Source organism: Mustelus asterias, chromosome 16 (assembly GCF_964213995.1).
Source record: "Mustelus asterias chromosome 16, sMusAst1.hap1.1, whole genome shotgun sequence".
In the NCBI taxonomy this organism is placed as follows: domain Eukaryota; kingdom Metazoa; phylum Chordata; class Chondrichthyes; order Carcharhiniformes; family Triakidae; genus Mustelus; species Mustelus asterias.
The window spans coordinates 35,754,030-35,773,974 of record NC_135816.1 but is presented as its reverse complement, the minus strand read 5'-3'; the positions used below and the strand labels follow the sequence as shown (position 1 = coordinate 35,773,974).

The window sequence follows — 19,945 nt, the reverse complement described above, 5'->3', positions numbered from 1 at the left end:
TGCATTATTATCACTTCTGTCATTTTATCAGCTCCTGAGAGTTGGTTATCTTCCTGCCCATATGGTTGAGTTGTAGCATATTTTGAGAGACCAAGAGCGTTGAAAATTTTTTCTATAAATAGTGATTGGAGCATAGAAAAACACCTGCATATTCAATATGGGAATATAAGAATGCCTCCCTCACCTACAGCAAGATGCCTATGCTTTATAGAGCATTGAACAGGAGGGGGAAAGGAAAGGCTGCTGAGGATTAGAGCGTGATTAAAGAAGAATCTTGACGTTTCAAGAGAGCCCCAGATGGAGGGCACAGTGAATGAAGGAAAATCCATCAGTGATTGACTCGAGAAAACAGGGAACAAGGAGTAAGATAGAACATGGTGTAGAAAAGTACAACTGGAGGAGATAGGGTGGAGTATGATAATGGAAAGACCTGAGAACAAATGTCTATGAGAGTAAGTGTCTTTGAAGCTAATTCACTATTGGATGTGGAGCCAGTGGAACATACTAAGGATGGGATGCATGAGTGGGCGAATTGATGTTTGTGGAGACATGGAGACCTTCATCAACTCTGGAGAAAGCCATTGCTAAGACTAACAGGAGGCAAAATAGTGTTTAATGAAAACATGTTTTAAGCATAAGCTGTCTGCAGTTCATTTTGTTTCCTCCAAGAGACAGTAGTGCACTAGTTTGTGATCTGATATTTTTATCATACAACATAGTATTTTAACACTTAGATGTTTCACATTGGGATTTGGATGAACTGAGTAAGGGGATAGTTTAGGTAAAAACTTTATTCAGTTAATGAATTTAATTGGAGTTGCATAAAGTCAAATACTATGTTTTAAATAAAGACAGTAATGCTGGAGCCAGTCAGCAGACCAGGCATTGGGTCATAATTCTTCCTCTTTAATGTGGTATAAATAATTATAAAGAGTGAAGTTATAGATAAAATTTAGGCTCTGCATGTTTGCCAAAATCAATAATGGATAGTATAGTTAAAGACTAATTAGACGAAGTACTATGAGCTTTTCCTTATAATCCATTATATGGGCACTTTGCTACTGCCTGTGCAGTGCAGACCTGATTGGTTGGCTGTATAAATGCAATATTATTAGTGAATCACCAAAGACTATCGGCTCAAAATTCTGCCATGCAAGACACTAAACGGCCTCCTAAGACTCCAACATGGTGGCAGGAAACATATGCTCATTACGAATGGAAAAACCTGTCATATTGGTAAAGACAAAAACATCGGAATGCTCAAACCTGAAACAGGCATTAGATTCTTTTCAAACAAGAGGCTTAATGCTGGTGCCAGACTCAACTATCAGGAAAATCAGGTTTATATAAAGGGACTCTATATAAAGCAGCAGCCAGCCGTTAAGTTTTTTAAAAATCTATATACTGAGCTGAATATGGACCGTGAAGGACTGCTCCTGCCAAACCCTGCATTAAAAGCATGTGAGATCTGCCAGTTGGCGATTTTTCTTTCTTTTTCCCCTTGTTAGCCACTACTACTTCCCTCCAGCCATCAGCACCCCCAGCTACCTTCCGACCCACCCTCTCTATGGTGCACCCTCTTTCTGGTACCTACCCCCCACTCCACATATCCTCTCACTTAACTGTGGACCATGACAATGAACTTTACGCTGTACTAGTATGCTTCCTGTTGCTGTCAATTGTGCACTCACTTGATGGAAATGATTCCCAAGGACCAATATCGGGGGCGTCTTGTGCCTCACTGTTCAGGGTTAGGGGTAGATGCATGTCTGGGCCATGCACACTAATTTCAATTAGTTTGACTGTGTCCCACCACATCAAAAGATGTTCACATAACAGAATATATTCATTCAAATCTGAGCACCTTTAGTATTGTTTTCTGTTGTTGTTTAAGTTATTGCTTAATAAAAGACAAATTCTAAAGCAATTTCTGAAATAAATTGATTTATTGACCTGGTTTCTGGATGTTCAAGTTCTCAGTGACTCATACAACCCTGTTGTGACATTTAAAATGGTACGTAATGTTCTCCATCAATACATAGCCAATGAAACTAAATGAATATACCAATGAAAGAGAGGATCTGTCTCTCAATTGTCAGATTAGAGTTTTAGTTAATGTTGAAGCAGGTTTTTTTTGCAGAATTGTTCTTTTTGAAATCATATGCAAAACAAAAGCCAGGAAAACAGTTTTCCCACACAGTTTTTCTCTATTGCTCAAAGTAAAGCATATAATCCAGGAAGTAGTTTACAATCGAGACTGTTTTTCCCCCACCCAGAATATTATCGCTGTGGGGCAGCTAGATTTAAAGTCAGTGAGTTGATGACCGACTTTCCAGCTGGTAAGGGCTTGAGTGGATTACGTCATACTCCTCCCCCCACTGAAAAATTCATCCCATTGTTGGAACTCTTCATATTAACTTAGATTTTTTGCACTGACAAGCTGAGTAATTATTGCAAGATAGTTCCAACCCATTTGGATTTACTTCTCACCAAATTTTCTTTTGTGTTTTTTCTTTTATGTTGTGCATTTGTTCAGTGACTCTCTTGCACTCTGTGTGTGTCTGTCTATCTCTCTTTGTTTCTCACTGCAACTTGCTATAATGAATCCAGTCCAATCCCTGCTCCTCTCACTGAAGGACCTGCTTCGTCATTTACCTAGGCCTGGTTCTATGAGGGCTCTTTCTGGTTCAGAAGTCTGCCTTCTTCCCTTCCCACAGTCTCCTTTGAGAGATAAACAGATGAGAAGGAGAAAGGGTGATACCAGAAGGAATAAAGAAAAACAATGGGCATATGTGAAATAAAGGCTGATAACCATGCCACAGAGAAGAAGCAGAGAGTGGTGCCAAATATAGACCTTCTGAAGGGACGGTGAGAAGAGAGTGAGATGTGTTCTCTACTTAATTAGAAAACAAAATTTGAATTGTATCTGTTTATGTTTACGGTACATAGAATCATAAATAGAATTATAAGAAATAGAAAAATAAATACAACCATAGAAAAGTTACAGCAAAAAAAGGCCATTCGTTTGTCGTGTCAGTGCTGGCTCTCTGAAGGAGCAATTCGCATCATGCCACTCCCTTGACTTCTCATAGCTCTGCACAATGTTCCTTTTCAGATAATCAATTCTCTCTTGAATGCCTACATTGAACCTAAGTCCACCACACTCTCAGGTAGTTTTAGATTTTAATCACTCGCTATGTGAAATAGTTTTTCCTTGTATTGCCATTGCTTCATTGCCAATTACCTTAAATCTGTGCCTTCTGGTTCTCAATCCTTCTACAAATGGGAATAGATTTTCCCTCTCTAATCTGACCAGCCCCTTCATAATTTTGAATACCTCCATTAAATTTCTTCTCAACTTTCTCTTCGTCAAGGAAAACGGTCCCAATTTCTCTAATCTATCCAGGTAACTGAAGATCCTCATCCCTGGAACCATTCATGTGAATCTTTTCTGCACCTTAAAACCTTCACATTCTCCTTAAAGTGTGGTGTCCACCACTGGACGCAATACTCCAGTTGAGGCAGAACCAGTATTTTATGCAAGATCAACATACCTTCCTTCCCTCCTTCAAGCCAAGAATGATTTTAGTAAGCTGCAAGAAAACTTTAAAATATTCAAATAGAATTAAACATAATTTGCCTTCAGAATTTCAGGATTTTGTTTCATAAAATGATAGGTGTGGATTCACTGATGTGATTTTAAAGAAACATGGAAAAATATTTGTTGGTGACTAATTCAACACTAGGGGAGATAGCACCTACATTATTATGTATGCATGGTCTGATTTAATGCGACATTTGTATTGGTTCCGGGCTACCACAAATTTCTGGTTCGAGTATAATCTTCACGTGGATTTTTAAAATAATGTTTTACTACTTTTCAGGTGTACAACTTGAATAAGGACAATCCCATAAGCGAAGGCAGTAAGTATTTATTGTTAATAATTTGATCTGGAAGGTGCTGTAGAAGGAGCCTTGGCAAGTTGCTGCAGTGTAACTTGTAGATGGTACACATTACAGCCACTATGCACTTGTGGTGGAGGGAGTGAAGGTTTATGGTGTTGGATGGGGTGCCAATCAAGTGAGCAGCATTGTCCTGGATAGTGTCAAGCTTCTTCAGTGTTGTTGGAGCTGCATTCATTTGGCAAAGTGAAGGCCATGCATCACACTGCTGATTTTTGCCTAATTGCTCCGGTTTCCTCCCACAGTTCAAAGGTGTGCAGGGTGGGTGGATTGCCCATGCTAAATTGCCTCATAGGGCCCGATTTTACCATTCGGGCGCGAAAACGTGGTAAAGTCGGATGTGAGGCCATTAACGCGATCCACACCCGCGTCCGCGCAGATTGCCATTTTACCGAAACCCGGGAATGGCGGCGATCTGCTTCACGCCCGAAACGGGCGCAACGGCGATTTAAATGCATTTGCATGCATTTAAATTGAATGAATGAACTGCCCGCCCAACTTTATCAGCATTTCCCCCTTTACCGCCGCGTTCGCCGATCCGGAATCGCGCCAAAAAGGACCTGCTGAATAAAAGTCTGAATCGGGGGCTCCAGCTGCTGAAGAGGTGAGTTCAGAGCCTCCAACGGCTCTCTGACTCAGATCAGTGGGGGGGGGGGGGGGGTGGTTGTGAGTGAGGCCAGACCATTCTCTGAGGGAGAGGGGTGGCGGGGGGGAGGAGGGAGGCGGGTAAGATGTATCTCTGGTGGGGTGGGGTGGGGTGGGGGGGGGGGCGATCGCTCGCTGGTGGGGTGGAGGGGGTGGGGGGTGGCAGATGGATCTCTGGTGGGGGGGGGGGCAGATGGATCTCTGGTGGGGGGGGGCAGGGAGGCAGAGGAGTCCGCTGCCACTCTGCGGGCGATCGTTCGAGGGGGGAGGGGGGCAGGGGGTCGCGATCGGTCTGGGTAGTGGGGGGGTGGATAAGGGGGACAGTGATGTGTGTGGGTAGTGAGGGGGGTGGATAAGGGGGACAGTGATGTGTGTGGGTAGTGAGGGGGTGGATAAGGGGGACAGTGATGTGTGTGGGTAGTGAGGGGGGTGGATATGGGAGACAGTGATGTGTGTGGGGACCATCGCTCCCGCTTTTCGCTCTCGGGCCGCTTTCTCCACTTTCTGCAGCCTGGGAGCGATCTGACACGGGTGCGCTTTTTCAAATTTTTTTCCAACTGAGCATGCGCAGTTCAGAACTCCGATCGTTTCAGGTGCGCTCAGCCCCGCCCACAGGTAAAGTGCGTTTGGGGGCACCTGAAAGCAGATTTCCAAGTCGGATCTGAATTACGCCCAGACTCAGCACTTAGAATGAAAATGGTAAAATCGGGCCCTTAATGTCCCAAGATGTGTAAATCTTCCAAAATGAAACAGACACTTCTTGGTCTTTTTCATCTACCCATTGTTATATTTTTAAAATATTGACCGTGATTTTCCCATCCTGCTGCGCTAATTTTTTATTGCAGCGGGCCGGGAGATTCTCGTGTTGGCCGATTCACAGGGTTTGCACATGCGTCCCTGCCGTGTTAGCGTCTCCCAGTGCCAGATTTCGGCGGCGTCAGCTCCGCACCGGAAATCGGCGGGGAGGCAGGATATTCATTTCAATAGTCATTCTCATATCATTTAAATGAGATTAGCGGGCCTGGGACTGAAATCTCCAGGCCCACTAGCATCCCCACCACCTCCCACCAGAGCAGTTCACTCCAGTGGGGTTTGCAGTAGCTTTTGGGGAACCAGTGGCCTAACCCCAATGGAATGAAGGGGGGGGGTGGCAATTGGGGCCCCCAGAGGATCGGCTGGTGGTTGGGTGCCCCTTGGGCATTGGCACCTTGGCAGAGCCAGCCTGGCCCCTGGCACTGCCCAAGGGGCAAAGTGCCAATGCCCAGGGGGCACCTTGGCATTGCCTACCGGGTGTAGGGCAGTGCCAAGTGGGGGTGGGGCTAATGGGGGCAAGGCCTGATGGGGGGAATCTGGGGGCGCTCCGTTGGGGTGAGGGTCCTGCTGTCACTCTGCAGACAGGATTGGTGGGGGAAGGCCAGCAAGTGGGGGGGGATTAGGTCAGCATGCTAGGGGGTCGGAGCTGCGGGGAGCAGCTGGTTGGTGCTGTGGGAGAGAGGTAACTGTCGGTTGCGGGGGGGTGGGGTGGGGGGCGGGTTCGGGCTGGCCCGGGTATGATCGGCAGACCAGTGATCGGGCCATTGGGGGCTCGGAGATGTGGGGATCGCGGGGATCGCGGGGCTGGCCAATGTTTGAGCTGGCCAGCAATCGGAAGACCGGCAGTGCGGGGCCACTGCATATGCGCTGACAGATTGGCGCATGCGCAGTGGCCCACTCAGCACTATGTTGCCGGCCTCTCCAGCAGGAATAGGCCCCACCCCTAGCTTTATAATGATATACACACTGATGACCTCTGCAGTGCACAGAGTGTGGGAGATTCTTCTCTGAACTCCCACTGAAAAAAACAGCATGAATTACTCCAGTTTTCACGCGTGTATGACACTTCAAATTATTTTGGGAGAATTCTGGTTATCGTTTCTGAAGTTTGACCTCTCATTAAAATCATTGGATTTGTTTTTGATTTTCAGCTGCCCAATTGGATGAAGTTGGCTTTGATTTAGTAAAGAAATGCATTCGTGCTGTTGAAGAAAGAGGTAGCACAGTTTTTTTAATTTATGTTAATTTGCATTAAAAATATTGGGCGGGATTCTCTAGCCTACTAGCCGTGTCTTTCTTTGTAGCGGAAGGCAGCATGCCATTCACTGGCGGCGGGATTCTCTGGTCCCACCGCCATCAATGGGATTTCCCGTTGAAGCCATCCCATGCCGCTGGGAAACCCGTGGGCGAGGGTGCACTGCTGACAGGACCAGAGAATTCCGCTGGCGTGAACAGCCAGAGAATTCCACCCGTTGTTTGCACACGGCTCCTGTACATGAAGCTCAACTATTATATTTTTGCACCATCTGACATCACCTATTGAATGACTGAAATTGAAAAATAAAACTTCTGTAATTATTGTGACTCCATTGAAATTTAGCCGAAGAAAGTCAACGTGACTTGTTGCTCAACTAATCAAATTACAAAACAAATATTTTCAAAACCTTTTGTTTGCATTTTATCCTAATAACCGAAGTTTATAGTGTCTAAATTAAGCTCTGTAACATTTAAAGAAAGAAATAATATTTGGTGAAACTTACCGATAGAAATCTTTTTGGCATCTGTCATTTTTGGTAGTTTTCAAAAAAAACACAAAATAAATGCTTTAGAATACCAGCAGAAGGCCAATTTTACTATGAATTTGCTTATTGTGATGTTTAAATTGTGTTTCAAAGCTTGTAGCATTATCTCTTAGATGAATGCTTAGCAGTGCATTTTGTTAAAAAGCTGATATACTTTACAATATAGCTCTATTTGTAAACTTGCATGTGAAAGCATGTTCATATGATATTTTCACATATATATTCACAGGTATAGACACATAGTACATTGCATATCCCAGAGCGCTGACATTGCATAAAAATTAGGAACAGGAGTAAGCCATTTTGCCCATTAAGCCTGCTCCACTTTTTAATAAGATTATGGCTGATTTGACTGTGGCATGAACTCCACTTTCCTATCTGCTCCCATAACATTTGACTTCCACTATCAAACTCAGCCTTGCATTTAACCAATGATCCAGTCTCCACTGCTCTCTGTGGAAGAGAATTCTGAAGACTGATGACCTGTCTGAAACAAGAAATTCCTCCTCATCTCCCTTTACATGGGAGACACTAACTGTGCCCTCTAGTTCTAGGCTGAAGAAACAAATTTTCAGCATCTACCCTGTCATGCCCATCAGAATTTTTTATGTTTCAATACCCTCATTCTTTTAAAATGTAGTGAGCACAGGCCTGACATGCCCAACCTTTCCTCATAAGAAAACCCTTTCACCCCAGAAATAGGCCTAGTGAACCTTCTCTGAACTACTTCCAGTGCAAGTATCTCCTTCCTTACGTAAGGAGACCAAAACTATATACAGTACTCCATGTGTATTCTCATCAATGCCCTGTACTGTGTTAGCATAACTTCTGTGTTTTTAAACTTCATTCCTCCTGCAATGAAGGCCAACATTCCATTTGCCTTCCTAATTAATTGCTGTCCCTGCATACAAACCTTTTATGATTTATGTACAAAGGCACCCATATTCCTCTCTACTGCTTTTTGTTTCTTCATGTGAAAGTGGACAACCTAATGCTGCCAAATATTTTGCCCTGTCACTTAAATTGTCAATATCACTTTGCAGACCCTTGGACCTGAATTTTTGCTCCTGAGGTGGGTAGCGCCAGTTGGGAAATTTCCTAGCTTGTTGCACCCACCTCAGGAGGAGGAACTCCATTGAATGGTGGGATCTTTGTTCAGGGAGGGTAGGTGTGGGATGGAGTCAGGCTCGTCACAAGTGGCCACAGGAGTTCCAGTTATTTGCTCATATTTTAGGATATCTAGCCCTAACCCCCACACCCACCCACAATTCCTCAACCATGCCAACCACCCTAGTGGCCCTTCATACCATTCCGGCCAACTCATGCCCCCCCATCCATCCCCCATAGGCCTTCATACCCTCCATTTCAACCATTATAGATTGTGGAAAGCAGCCAAGCATTAATAATGACATAATGATAGCCCTTGGGTATTGTCAACAAACAACTATTGTAACTGCCAGATCAAACATTTTTTTAACCTCTCACGGACACAAATTGCCTGTTTTTTAGGGCTGAGGATTAAATAGCTTCATAATTTAGTAGTTCTACAGACCTTCGCGCTTCAAGAGTATTTACATCTTCTCCAAAAATTCATAACTCTCACGCTGCGGCTCAGGCCCTTTCTGTGGCAAAAATGGAAGCCTGAGTTTTTTGGAAGATGGGATCTCCCTTCCTACCATCCAAAGAGTTGGCAGGCAACACATTTTTGCTGACTGAATGCCCCACAACAATTTCACACTCGAATCTGACTGGCCGGCATCTCTTCAGCGATGAAAGATACAGTGAACTGAAAGGAAGTGCAGCAACATGGCTGAGCCTAAGTCACGAGGATATTCCGCTAACCTAAAAATTGAGGTTGAGTGGAAAATACCCTTTAAATGGCCAGTTACTGGGGCAAGGGCAGGCTGCCCAACCGAGGCTTTGCCACCCCAGCATAAAATTGCTGCATGGTCGTGCAGGTGGGAACCCTAAGGGAATCCTATTCCTTAAATTTCATATTCCCATACTTACCTAAAAACTTGCCGGCAGGGCAGTGTGAAATTCTAGTTGGATCTATTTGAACTCAGCACTGAATTCAGGTGACCCTGCTTAGTTTGAATTTTGTTTATGTGTGAGCCATGCCACCTTTCAACTACTGATGAAAATCGGCCTGTTGGATGTGGGGGTGAGATTTCTGGATCTGGGTCCTGCTTTCCAATTTGGAAGGACTGTGGAGTCTCCTCAACTCCGCAAAAAATCTGAGCCTTTACATCCTCCTCACAACTTGAATTCTTACCTATCTTTCTGTCTGAATATACAAACAATACGAACCTTTGTATCAGAAAATTGGGCTAAAATAGTAGATTCCTTGGTGAAGTGGGCTTGAAGGGCTGAATTGCCTACTCTCGCTCCTAATTCCTAAGGTCATCCAAGTATAAACAGTAAATAGTTGAGGCTCCACCAGTCATCCCTGCATCATTCCACTTGTCACTGTCTACCAACCTGAAAACGACTCATTAATTCCAACTATTTCATGGTAGTTAGCAGGTACTCTACTCCTGCGAATATATCACCCCCAACACTGTGAGCTCTTATTTTATGCAGTAACCATTTTGTGCGGCACCTGATCAAATCTTTTGAAAATTCAAAAATACTACATCTGCTAGTTCCCCTTTATCTACCCCACTTGTTACATCTTCGAAGTACTCTAATAAATTTGTTAAATACAATTTCTTTTTACAAAAGCATGTTAACTCTGTCTGATTGTATTATGATTTTCCATATGTCCTGCTACCACCTCCTTTAATAATGAATTCTAGAATTTTCCCAATGAGAGATGTCAGACTAACTAACCTATAGCTTCCTGCTTGAAACTTCCCACCTTTCTTGAAAAATGGTGTTACATTTGTGGCTTTCAGTGCACTGGGGCCTTTCCAGAATCTAGAGAATTTTGGAAGATTACAATCAATGCATTTACTATCTCTGCAGCCACTTTGCAGGCCATCACATCCAAGGGACTTGCTAGCTTTTAATCCTCTTAGTTTTTCTTGTAATTTTTCTGTAGTGACCATGATTGTTTTAAGTTGCTCTCCCCATGTTGCTCCCTGCCTTTGGACGCTTTTTGTGTCTTCAATTGCAAAGACAGATACAAACTAATTTTTCAATGTCTCTGCCGTTTCCCTTTTTGACCATTATTAATTCTACAGTATTACCCTCTTAGGGACCAATTCTCACTTTAACTATTCTTCCTTTTCATATACTTGTAGAAGCTTTTGTGTTTTTGTACATCGTACTGGTTTTCCTCTTTATTCTTTCAGTCAGTAACATGGGGACATGAATACACAAAGCTACCTTAATAAACAGGCATGAACATATGTAACCAATTTAAAGTGCCTAAGACATGTTTTTAAAAAAATCTAATTTAAGCTGCAACTGGTAATTGTAGATGGATGATAATTGTAGATTTCACAAACAGTAATGATAGAAACTCAGCAACAGTTTTTTTCCCCTCTACTTTAAAACAGGTATAAATGAGCAGGGCCTGTATCGAATAGCCGGTGTCAACTCCCGAGTTCAGAAACTATTAGGCTTACTAATGGGTAAGTACTATTCTTGATTTCCCTTTCTATTTGTGCACATCAGAAAATGGTAAGTTCAACATATGTTTTTATGTAACTCTAATTGTGTACCTCATACCCAATCTGTGCCTTCTAGGTTGTAAAAACAGGACAGTTAAATCTGTTTGTGCAGAAGCTCCTAAACAAACTGAGAAATACTTAGTGGGATATGTGGGCACAATCTGCAATCTGGGTGTAAATTGCATGAGTTTTCTGAACTGAAGTTGTGGGTGATGTTTCCTTTCATTCATTTGCATAATTAAAAACAATTTTCCATGAACCAGTACAATCAGGCTGCATTTTGAACTATTTTTCCCCTTGCATTAAAAATTATCTCTTGATATTTCAAAACTGGTAGCCCGGTGCAGTTTTATTAATACAAAATCAGAATTGTTATGGTGCAGAAGGAGGTCATTTGGCCCATCATGCCTGCACAGCTGAACTTTTCAAAAAAAAGCATTCTTCATGAGAGTCTTGACCACCACCTCCAAGTAAACTGATTTTAAATAACTGGAAGTACTTCTTAAAATAATCTATACATAACATTGGTGCATAGTTATTTAAATTTTTAAAATTTAATATGTACAGCAAAATAACACCAAGAGCTTCCGAAAGGGCTGACAAAGGGAAGTAGAAACTGTTATAGTATTATCGTGAGTACATTAAGCATCTTCCTATTTGAATATGTATATTGATGTTTTTGAAGCTGTTCTTGCGTCAGTTAGTATGTGATAACGTCATTAAAAAGTTTAAAGGAGTTAGAGTTAAGTTTTAAGAACATAAAATGAGAGGAAAAGATAGAATTAGAGGGTATGGTGGGGACAGCATGCAAGAAGTCGCCTCGCTCCGGTGTCATCTTTTAACTATGCAACATCAAAACAAAAGGCAAGTTAGCAGCACCATGACTTTGTTCGAGACTATCAGTGGGTTTCATAGAATCATAGGATCATAGAATCCCACGGTACAGAAAGAGGCCATTCGGCCCATCGAGTCTGCACCGACCACAGTCCCACCCAGGCCCTATCCCCACATCCCTGCATATTTACTCACTAATCCCTCTAACCTATGCATCCCGGGACATTAAGGGGCAATTTAGAATGGCCAATCAACCTAGCCCGCACATCTTTGGACTGTGGGAGCAAACCGGAGCACCCGGAGGAAACCCACGCAGACACAGGGAGAATGTGCAAACTTCACACAGACAGTGACCCGAGCCGGGATTCGAACCCAGGTCCCTGGAGCTGTGAAGCAGCAGTGCTAACCACTGTGTTACCGTGCCGCCCACTGAATATGAGTGGTTGTTTGTGGAAGAGGACGGGACTGAATATGTGGAAAGGTTGGAGCACTTTTTCTTGGCGAATGAAATTACAGAAGAGGCTCAAAAGTGCCCAATTCTCCTGTGTGTGTGAGGCAAAGACTTACAAACTAGTGAGAAATTTAGCAGCATCACGGAAACGGGGGGGGGGGGGGGACGACGACGACATTTCATTTGTGGATTTAGTTGCACGAGTTCAGAATCATCATAATCCTAAGGCCTCAGTGATTGACCAGCAGTTCAAGTTCCATTATCATTTTTGTAAGGTGGGACAATCTGGAGCTAACTTTGTTGCTGAATTAAGACAACTCTCTGAACATTGAGAGTTTGGGGCAGTGTTGGAGGACATGCTCCAGGATAGATTAGTCTGTGACATTAATGAGGACAGCATACAGTGTCACCTGCTGGGTGAAGCCACACTGAATTTCAAGAAAGCTCTAGAAATTTCTCAGGGACTGGAAATAGCTCCCAATAATGCAAAAGATATTCAAAAGGCCAATGGTTTTGCACAGGCAGGTTCAGTGCATCAAATGAGAAAAGAGGCAGCAAACAAAAGGACGAAAACAGTGGAGTGTTTCAGGTGTGGGGGAACACACTACACAAATAATTGCAAATTCATGGATACTATCTGTCACAGTTGCAACAAAAAAGGGCATTTGGCCAGAAAGTGTAGGGGTACTAGCAGGTCAAAGGCTGAGCAGAGCAATTCAAATTCAGTCAGCCTCAGCCTCAGTCACGTCACCTGGGAAGCACAGAGCAGGAAGAGGAGTGGTCTCATAACATGTTTAATGTGGATGAGGTGTGCGTGGAACCTTTCTACAGTGCTACATTGGAGGTTGTTTGAAAGGAAATTAAGATGGAGGTGGACATGGGAGCGTCTGCATCTGTAATCATTCAGAAATATCCTGAGGTTTTCAACAATGAACTGGGCCATTGCGGGGCACCACAGTTAAGTTATTCATAGATTCTCAGGCTACTCCTCACTTTTTCAAGCCCAGAACAATATCCTATGCTATGATGGTCAAAGTGGAGGAGGGTTGGAGCTGCTGCAGAGGCTTGGAATCATTGAGCCCATTCAGTTTTCATGCTGGGAAGACCCAATCGTCTTAAAAGTGATGACACTGTGCGCATATGCAGCAATTACAGACTCACCATGAATCAGGCCTCCAAGCTGGATGCTTACCCACTGCTGCAGGTGGAGGATCTGGTTTCTACCCTTGCAGGAGGCAAGACTTTTTCAAAACTTGACATGAGCCATGCCTACCAGCAGCTTTTATTAGAGGAGGACTCAAAACAGTATGTTATAATCAACACTCACAAGGGTTTGTACAGGTGCAACCACCTGATTTTCAGACTGTCCTCCAGTCCAGAGATTTTTCAGAGGATAATCTGTTGCGGGGATTCCTTGTGTAGCAGTTTGCTTCGATGATATGCTGATCACAGGGAAAACTGAGGAGGAGCACCTCAGCAACTAGGATCAGGTGTAAAGGAGATTTTAACGATGAGCCTGAAGCGAAGCAAGTCAATCTTCCAGGCACAGAGTGTGGAATATCCGGGTCACAAAATCACACTGCAGGGTCTGTCCCCCGTAGAAGACAAAGATCAAGGAAACTCCAAACTGCAGAAGTGTATCCAAGCACAGGTCATTTCTGGGCATGGTAAATTACTACAGAAAGTTTCTACCAAACCATTCAACAGTGTTAGCACCACTGTATCTACTACTTCACAAAGAGACTCAATGGAAGTGGGAGCCAGCACAAAAGAAAGCTTTCAAGGATGTGAAAGCACTGCTCCAATCAGCCATTCTGCTTGTTCACTTTGATCAGGACAGAAAGTTCATTCTGTCATGTGATGCCTCATCCTACAACATGGAGGCAGTACTCATCTGATGGAGGACTGGTCAGAAAAACCCACTGGATTTGCATCACGTATGCTGTTTATCAGGAGACTGTTAAATAAGTTAAGTGCCCATGGTGTTAAGGGTAAGATCCTGGCATGGATAGAGGATTGGATGACTGGCAGAAGGCAGAGAATAGGGATGAAGGGGTTTTACTCAGGACCGGTGACTAGTGGTGCCTCAGGGGTCAGTGCTGGGACACAACTTTTCACAATTTGCATTAACGATTTGGAGGAAGGAACTGAAGACACTGTTGCTAAGTTTGCAGATGATACAAAGATATGTAGAGGGACAAGTAGTATTGAGGAAGCAGGGGGGCTGCAGAAGGACTTGGACAGGTTAGGAGAGTGGGCAAAGAAGTGGTAGATGGAATACAATGTGGAAAAGTGTGAGGTTATGCACTTTGGAAGGAGGAATGGAGGCATAGACTATTTTCTAAATGGGAAAATGCTTAGAAAATCAAAAACACAAAGGGACTTGGGAGCCATTGTTCAAGATTCTCTTAAGGTTAACGTGCAGATTCAGTTGGCAGTTAGGAAGGCAAATGCAATGTTAGCATTCATGTCGAGAGGGCTAGAATACAAGAGCAGGGATATACTTCTGAGGCTGTATAAAGCTCTGGTCAGACCCCATTTGGAGTATTGTGTGCAGTTTTGGGCCTCATATCTAAGGAAGGATGTGCTGGCCTTGGAAAGGGTCCAGAGGAGGTTCACAAGAATAATCCCTGGAATGAAGAGCTTGTGGTATGAGGAACGGTTGAGGAACCTGGGTATGTACTCGTTGGAGTTTACAAAGATGAGGGGGGATCTCATTGAAACTTACAGGATACTGCGAGGCCTGCATAGAGTGGACGTGGAAAGGATGTTTCCACTAGTAGGAAAAACTAGAACCAGAGGGCACAACCTCAGGCTAAAGGGACGATCCTTTAAAACACAGATGAGGAGGAATTTCTTCAGCCAGAGAGTGGTGAATCTGTGGAACTCTTTGCCGCAGAAGGCTGTGGAGGCCAAGTCATTGAGTGTCTTTAAGACCGAGATAAATAGGTTCTTGATTAATAAGGGGATCAGGGGTTATGGGGAAAAGGCAGGAGAATGGGGATGAGAAAAAATATCAGCCATGATTGAATGGCAGAGCAGACTCAATGGGCCGAGTGACCTAATTCTGCTCCTATGTCTTATGATCTTATGTTGATAACAGCTGTGAAGGAATATTTGCAGCTAGACAAGGAAGGTCTAGCCATTGTTTTTGCTGTGAAATGGTTTCATCAGTACCTTTATGGTCGACCATTCACTGTATGTACACACCACAAGTCACTGATGAGCCTTTTTAGTGAAGCCAGGTGCATTCCTCCCATGATCTTGGTGAGAATACAATGCTGGGCTTTCAGATTGTCAGCGTATCAGTATAAGATTGTGTACAGGGCAGGGAAGGACAATGCAAATGCAGATGCGCTGAGTCATCTCCCTTTACCGGACTTGTCCACCAAGGCATTATTTCCTCCTGAGACAATTTTCTTGCTCAAGAGACTTTCAGATTCTCCTGTGAATGCCAAACAGATTAAGCAGTGGATGGACCGGGACCCTGTTCTATCCTAGGTCAAGAGATTCCTTTTACAGGATTTGCTTGGTTTCATTCTTTGAGGGTAGAGAGTAGATATTCCATCCCCTGGCCATTCTCATTAGGCTCACCTGGGTGCCTCTCAAATGAAAAGTTTAGCAAGGTTTGGTGGCCTAATATGGATCAAGGTACTTGGGGAACAACGTGAAATCCTATTCTGCATGTTAGATTAACCAAAAAATGGTGCTACCAGCACCACTACACCCTTGGGAGTGGCCTGCCCGTTCCTGGTCCAGGCTTCATGTGGATTTTGCAGGGACTTTAATGGGTCATATGTTTCTAGTCGTTGTGGACGTGCATTATAAGTGGCTGGAAGCAGGCATTATGGGCAATATCACAGCTCCCCTTACGATAGAGAAATTGCATCAAGTTTTAGCAACTCATGGCTTACTGAATTCTCTTGTCTCCGATAATGACACAACGTTTACGAGTGATTTGAATTCATGCAGAGAAAGGGGATACGCCATGTGCAGTATTCCTTTTCATCCAGCTTCAAGTGGTTTAGCAGACACTGAAGGAAGGACAGAAGAGAATGACAAACAGGACCCTGGGAACCAAGCTTTCATGGTTCTTGTTCCAATATTGTATCATGCTACAATCGGCGACAGGACTCTCACCAGCTGAAATGCTGATGGGCAGGATGTGAAAGTTCACCTTGATCTGCTAAATCGAGATGTCAAAGCGAGAGTTGCTGTACCATTTACGCTTGAATAACAGCGGTTGCGAGCATCACTTTGACAGCAAAATCTGGACCTATAAATTCCTAAAGTCATGAAATTACACTTTAGATAGGTTCAAAAAGATTGCAGCAGAGGAAAGGCATTGAATGAAACAGCAAGGGCAAAGGGTTCAAACGTGTCAGAAAATGACCTGGTTTATTGGGATTTTTTTGTTTTTCTAACCATGTTGTATTTTCTGTATTTAAAAGGAGCAGCTGATGTAGATCTGGAGACTTCAACTGAATGGGAGATAAAAACTATTACCAGCACACTTAAACATTACCTGAGGTAAGATCTTCAAGGGGAAAACGGTATTCATTTCCATTTAACAAGTCCATAAATATGCAGATAGACTTCATTCAAACTTAAAAGTTTTGAAAGTAGTTTTCAAAGTTTGAGGTTCTTTACTGGGAGGAGTGAAGAGACCTGTTTTGGGGAGTCAAAAATATTTATCGCAAGTTACAATTATATTATGTGTCTGCAAATGTAGCACAAGATGGGTAAATAATGATGTGTCTGTCTGATCCTGAATCACTGGAGCTGGTTTTATTGTGTAAGCCCAATGTATCAGTTTCTCATCTCTGGACGGTTCTTTGCCTAAAATTTTGATTACTTTGTTTTTTTTATGTAAAAAAGGTCATCTGTTTCTCTTTATGATGTTTTGCTTTAGAAAATCCACTTGGTTTCCTCCTTTGCCATACATGATACTAAGAATGGAGCCAGGGATACTGTAGAACTTTCCACTGCTAAGTTGAATGTTTTTATCAGTTTTTAATTTCAACAGTTTTGTGTTCTTTGGAGCTGATTGGTGAGAGATGGCGCCAAATATTAAACTAGTCATTCAGTCTGGGCAGTTCAGATGCCATTTAAGAGGTATTGGTGCTTCAATTTAAGAAAAAGGTGGCTAGGTGGTGCATTTTGATTTTTGAGAAATTACAATAAGTTGACAATTTAATGCATTTCCTCAAATGAATTTCAATTTGTGAAATACATTTTTATGAATAGCATATCTCGCAGACACCTGATATGTACAAAGCCTATATCATAACATCTGTTTGACTTGAAAAACAACCTGATGCATATTTTACCTATCCAGTACGAACTCCTACATCTGCATTGTTTGCTGTTGGGCCTGCGAATTACTTTAAAATATTGATAGAATTGTATTATTTTTACAGGGACTTCAGCTGCATTGTAGCAAACAGATGTGAAATGTTCATGGTAGTGTAAAGATAGGTAACAAAAATATTTTTGTGGAGTAAATTATTTATGCTTCAGGTATTGGGTTTCTGCAAAAACAAACAGAACATTAATCTATTATGGGTAATAATGATTGGCTGGTTAAATCTACTTGGGGGTTTTAAGTATTATGTAGGAGATAGAATGGGAGCAATTTAGTGGCCATGTTAGCCTCTGGCGCAAATCCTGTAATGGCTGCTAAATCTTGCAAAGGGCCAAAAATTGGATTTGTGCCTCACCCCCAGCATGAACTTGATTTCCATACATTTAAATAAATCAACATATAATTACTAGATTTGACACTGTAATGTCCACCCACGACGCTTCTTTCCACCCCCCCGGCAGCATGATGTTATGCTGGCGTGAATAACCACTAGTTTTCAAAAATGAAAACAAGAATTTACAACCAGCTGGAGGGGCGGGGTCTAAACACGCCAGCAATGCTGGGAATCTGAGATCAGGGCACCCTTTTTAAAGGGTGCCATGATCTCAAAGTTCAATTCGAGGCCCCCCAAAATGGACATAGGGGACCCCAGGGGATAAGGGGAACAATCCCGTCCCTCACGCAGAAGGGAAACCTCCCCCCCCCCCCCCCTCCCAACTATGGAGGACGATAACCCCACCCCCCCAGCAGTGCCCCCGGCATGTCCCTCAACTCACTGGGGCTTCCAGCAATTCTACGCCACCAATGTGGTCAGAAGTGGTCATTATGACTGATTTTCATTTTTGAGAATTACTTTAAAATGTTGTTAGAATTGTATTCTACCAGGGACTTCAGCTACATTGTAGCAAACAGATGTGAAATGTTCATGGTAGTGTAAAAATGGATAACAAAAATATTTTTATTGCACTCATTAGGACAATTCATTAGAATACCAAATATAAAGAGAACAACAATTTGTACTTCTGAGAAGGGATTGTTGATTGGTTGGAAAGTAGATTCTGATTGATAGAGATATTGCCATGGGGGATGCACCAGTTAACTAGCTTTGTTTAAATTCAAATCAGGCAGGTTGACTCTAATCCTGGGGAATGAACCAGAGAATGTCTGTTTATTTTGTTTCGTTGAAACAGGTGCAATGTAGTTACATGGTAAACAACAGGGCCCCGGTGTATTAATATATATATATATATAGCTTCTAGCACACAAAAGTGCACCATGCTGTGAGCACAATTGATCATCTTAAATTGGTTGTCAGTATAATTCTTAGTGGACTCAGGGATGTTTAGCAAATGTTGGCTAATTATGGAATCACATTGAATGTTGGACATTGTGTTTTGAGTTTTGCAAGCAGAGGCTGGTTGGGTATAGCCTGAAGAGATTTGTATCGTAGATCCTTGCTCATTACAGTTGAAGTTTAATTTAGATTTCCTATTTAATTTGTATATATCTCCATAGAATTGCTACAGTGCAGAAGGAGACCATTCAGCCCATTGAGTCTGCACCAACTGTCCAAAAGAACATTTTAGCCAGCTCTCTTCTCCCCCCCCCCCCCCCCCCCCCGGCCCCCAGAAAATCCTGCCCAAGGTCAATGGTCTGCACTCCCACCCGCTACGATTCCTGTGATGGGTGGAACAGGAACATTCCCCCCATGTTATTCTGATTAAAATAAGAAAAACTAATGTTTGGTGAGCAAAATGCCTTAGTGCATTTTAGGCACTTGTTAAGACGCCTGCAACTTGTATGTTGTACTAATAAAATGTAGTGATTTGATCTCTGTTCTTCAGCTGGTCTAAAATTATGATGGGTCTTAGGATGTTTCATGCTGGAAGGAGATCAAAAGTGCTGGTATTAAATCTTGCCATTTTGCTGCTAGTCCAGTGTGTCCTGAGAACCCTGCAGGCTGAATTTAAATTGCCATTTTTTTTCTGCCTGTTTCTGGCTACTGATTCTTAGCGAGGTAAAACTACTCTGAGTGAAAAGCAGCTCTTTATTTATTGCAAGGCGATGACCATCTGGAACTCATCCATTGTAAGAATCATGAATTTCTGAGCAATGAGTCCATCTCTATGGTGACTTACTGTGACCAGTGCCCATTGATTTTTTAAAAAACTTGCTTACTCTTATCCCAAACAAAATAATCTGATTCTGAATATTGCATGAAATGTGACTGGAGGATATTAATAAATGAAACGTGGACATCAGGATGGTTTTTGAATTGGTGCAGAAACATTTTCCTTGCTGCATTAAACAGCAGAATACTTAACTGGTTTAAAAATAAAAATAATACAAATGATGTCAATTTGCATATGTATGCTAATTGTAATATGTTTATAAATAATGATCAGGATCAGCTGTAAACTGTATTTGGTCATTACCTACCTTTGTCAAAATGTTG

General features: G+C 42.7%; 1 protein-coding gene across 3 annotated transcripts in view; it reads left to right on the top strand.

Moving 5' to 3' along the window:
- The window catches only part of LOC144505094 (rho GTPase-activating protein 26-like), a 184,253-nt gene that overhangs the window by 101,808 nt on the left and 62,500 nt on the right, over positions 1–19,945 (top strand). For all 3 annotated transcript variants that reach the window (XR_013499764.1, XM_078230905.1, XM_078230903.1), the window contains exons 12-15: positions 3,885–3,924; positions 6,573–6,638; positions 10,727–10,801; positions 16,577–16,655. Coding sequence is in view for 2 of the 3 variants with exons in the window: in XM_078230905.1 (XP_078087031.1) it covers positions 3,885–3,924; positions 6,573–6,638; positions 10,727–10,801; positions 16,577–16,655 (260 nt within the window). In the remaining variant the exon portion in view is untranslated. The remainder of the gene's footprint in view (positions 1–3,884; positions 3,925–6,572; positions 6,639–10,726; positions 10,802–16,576; positions 16,656–19,945) is intronic.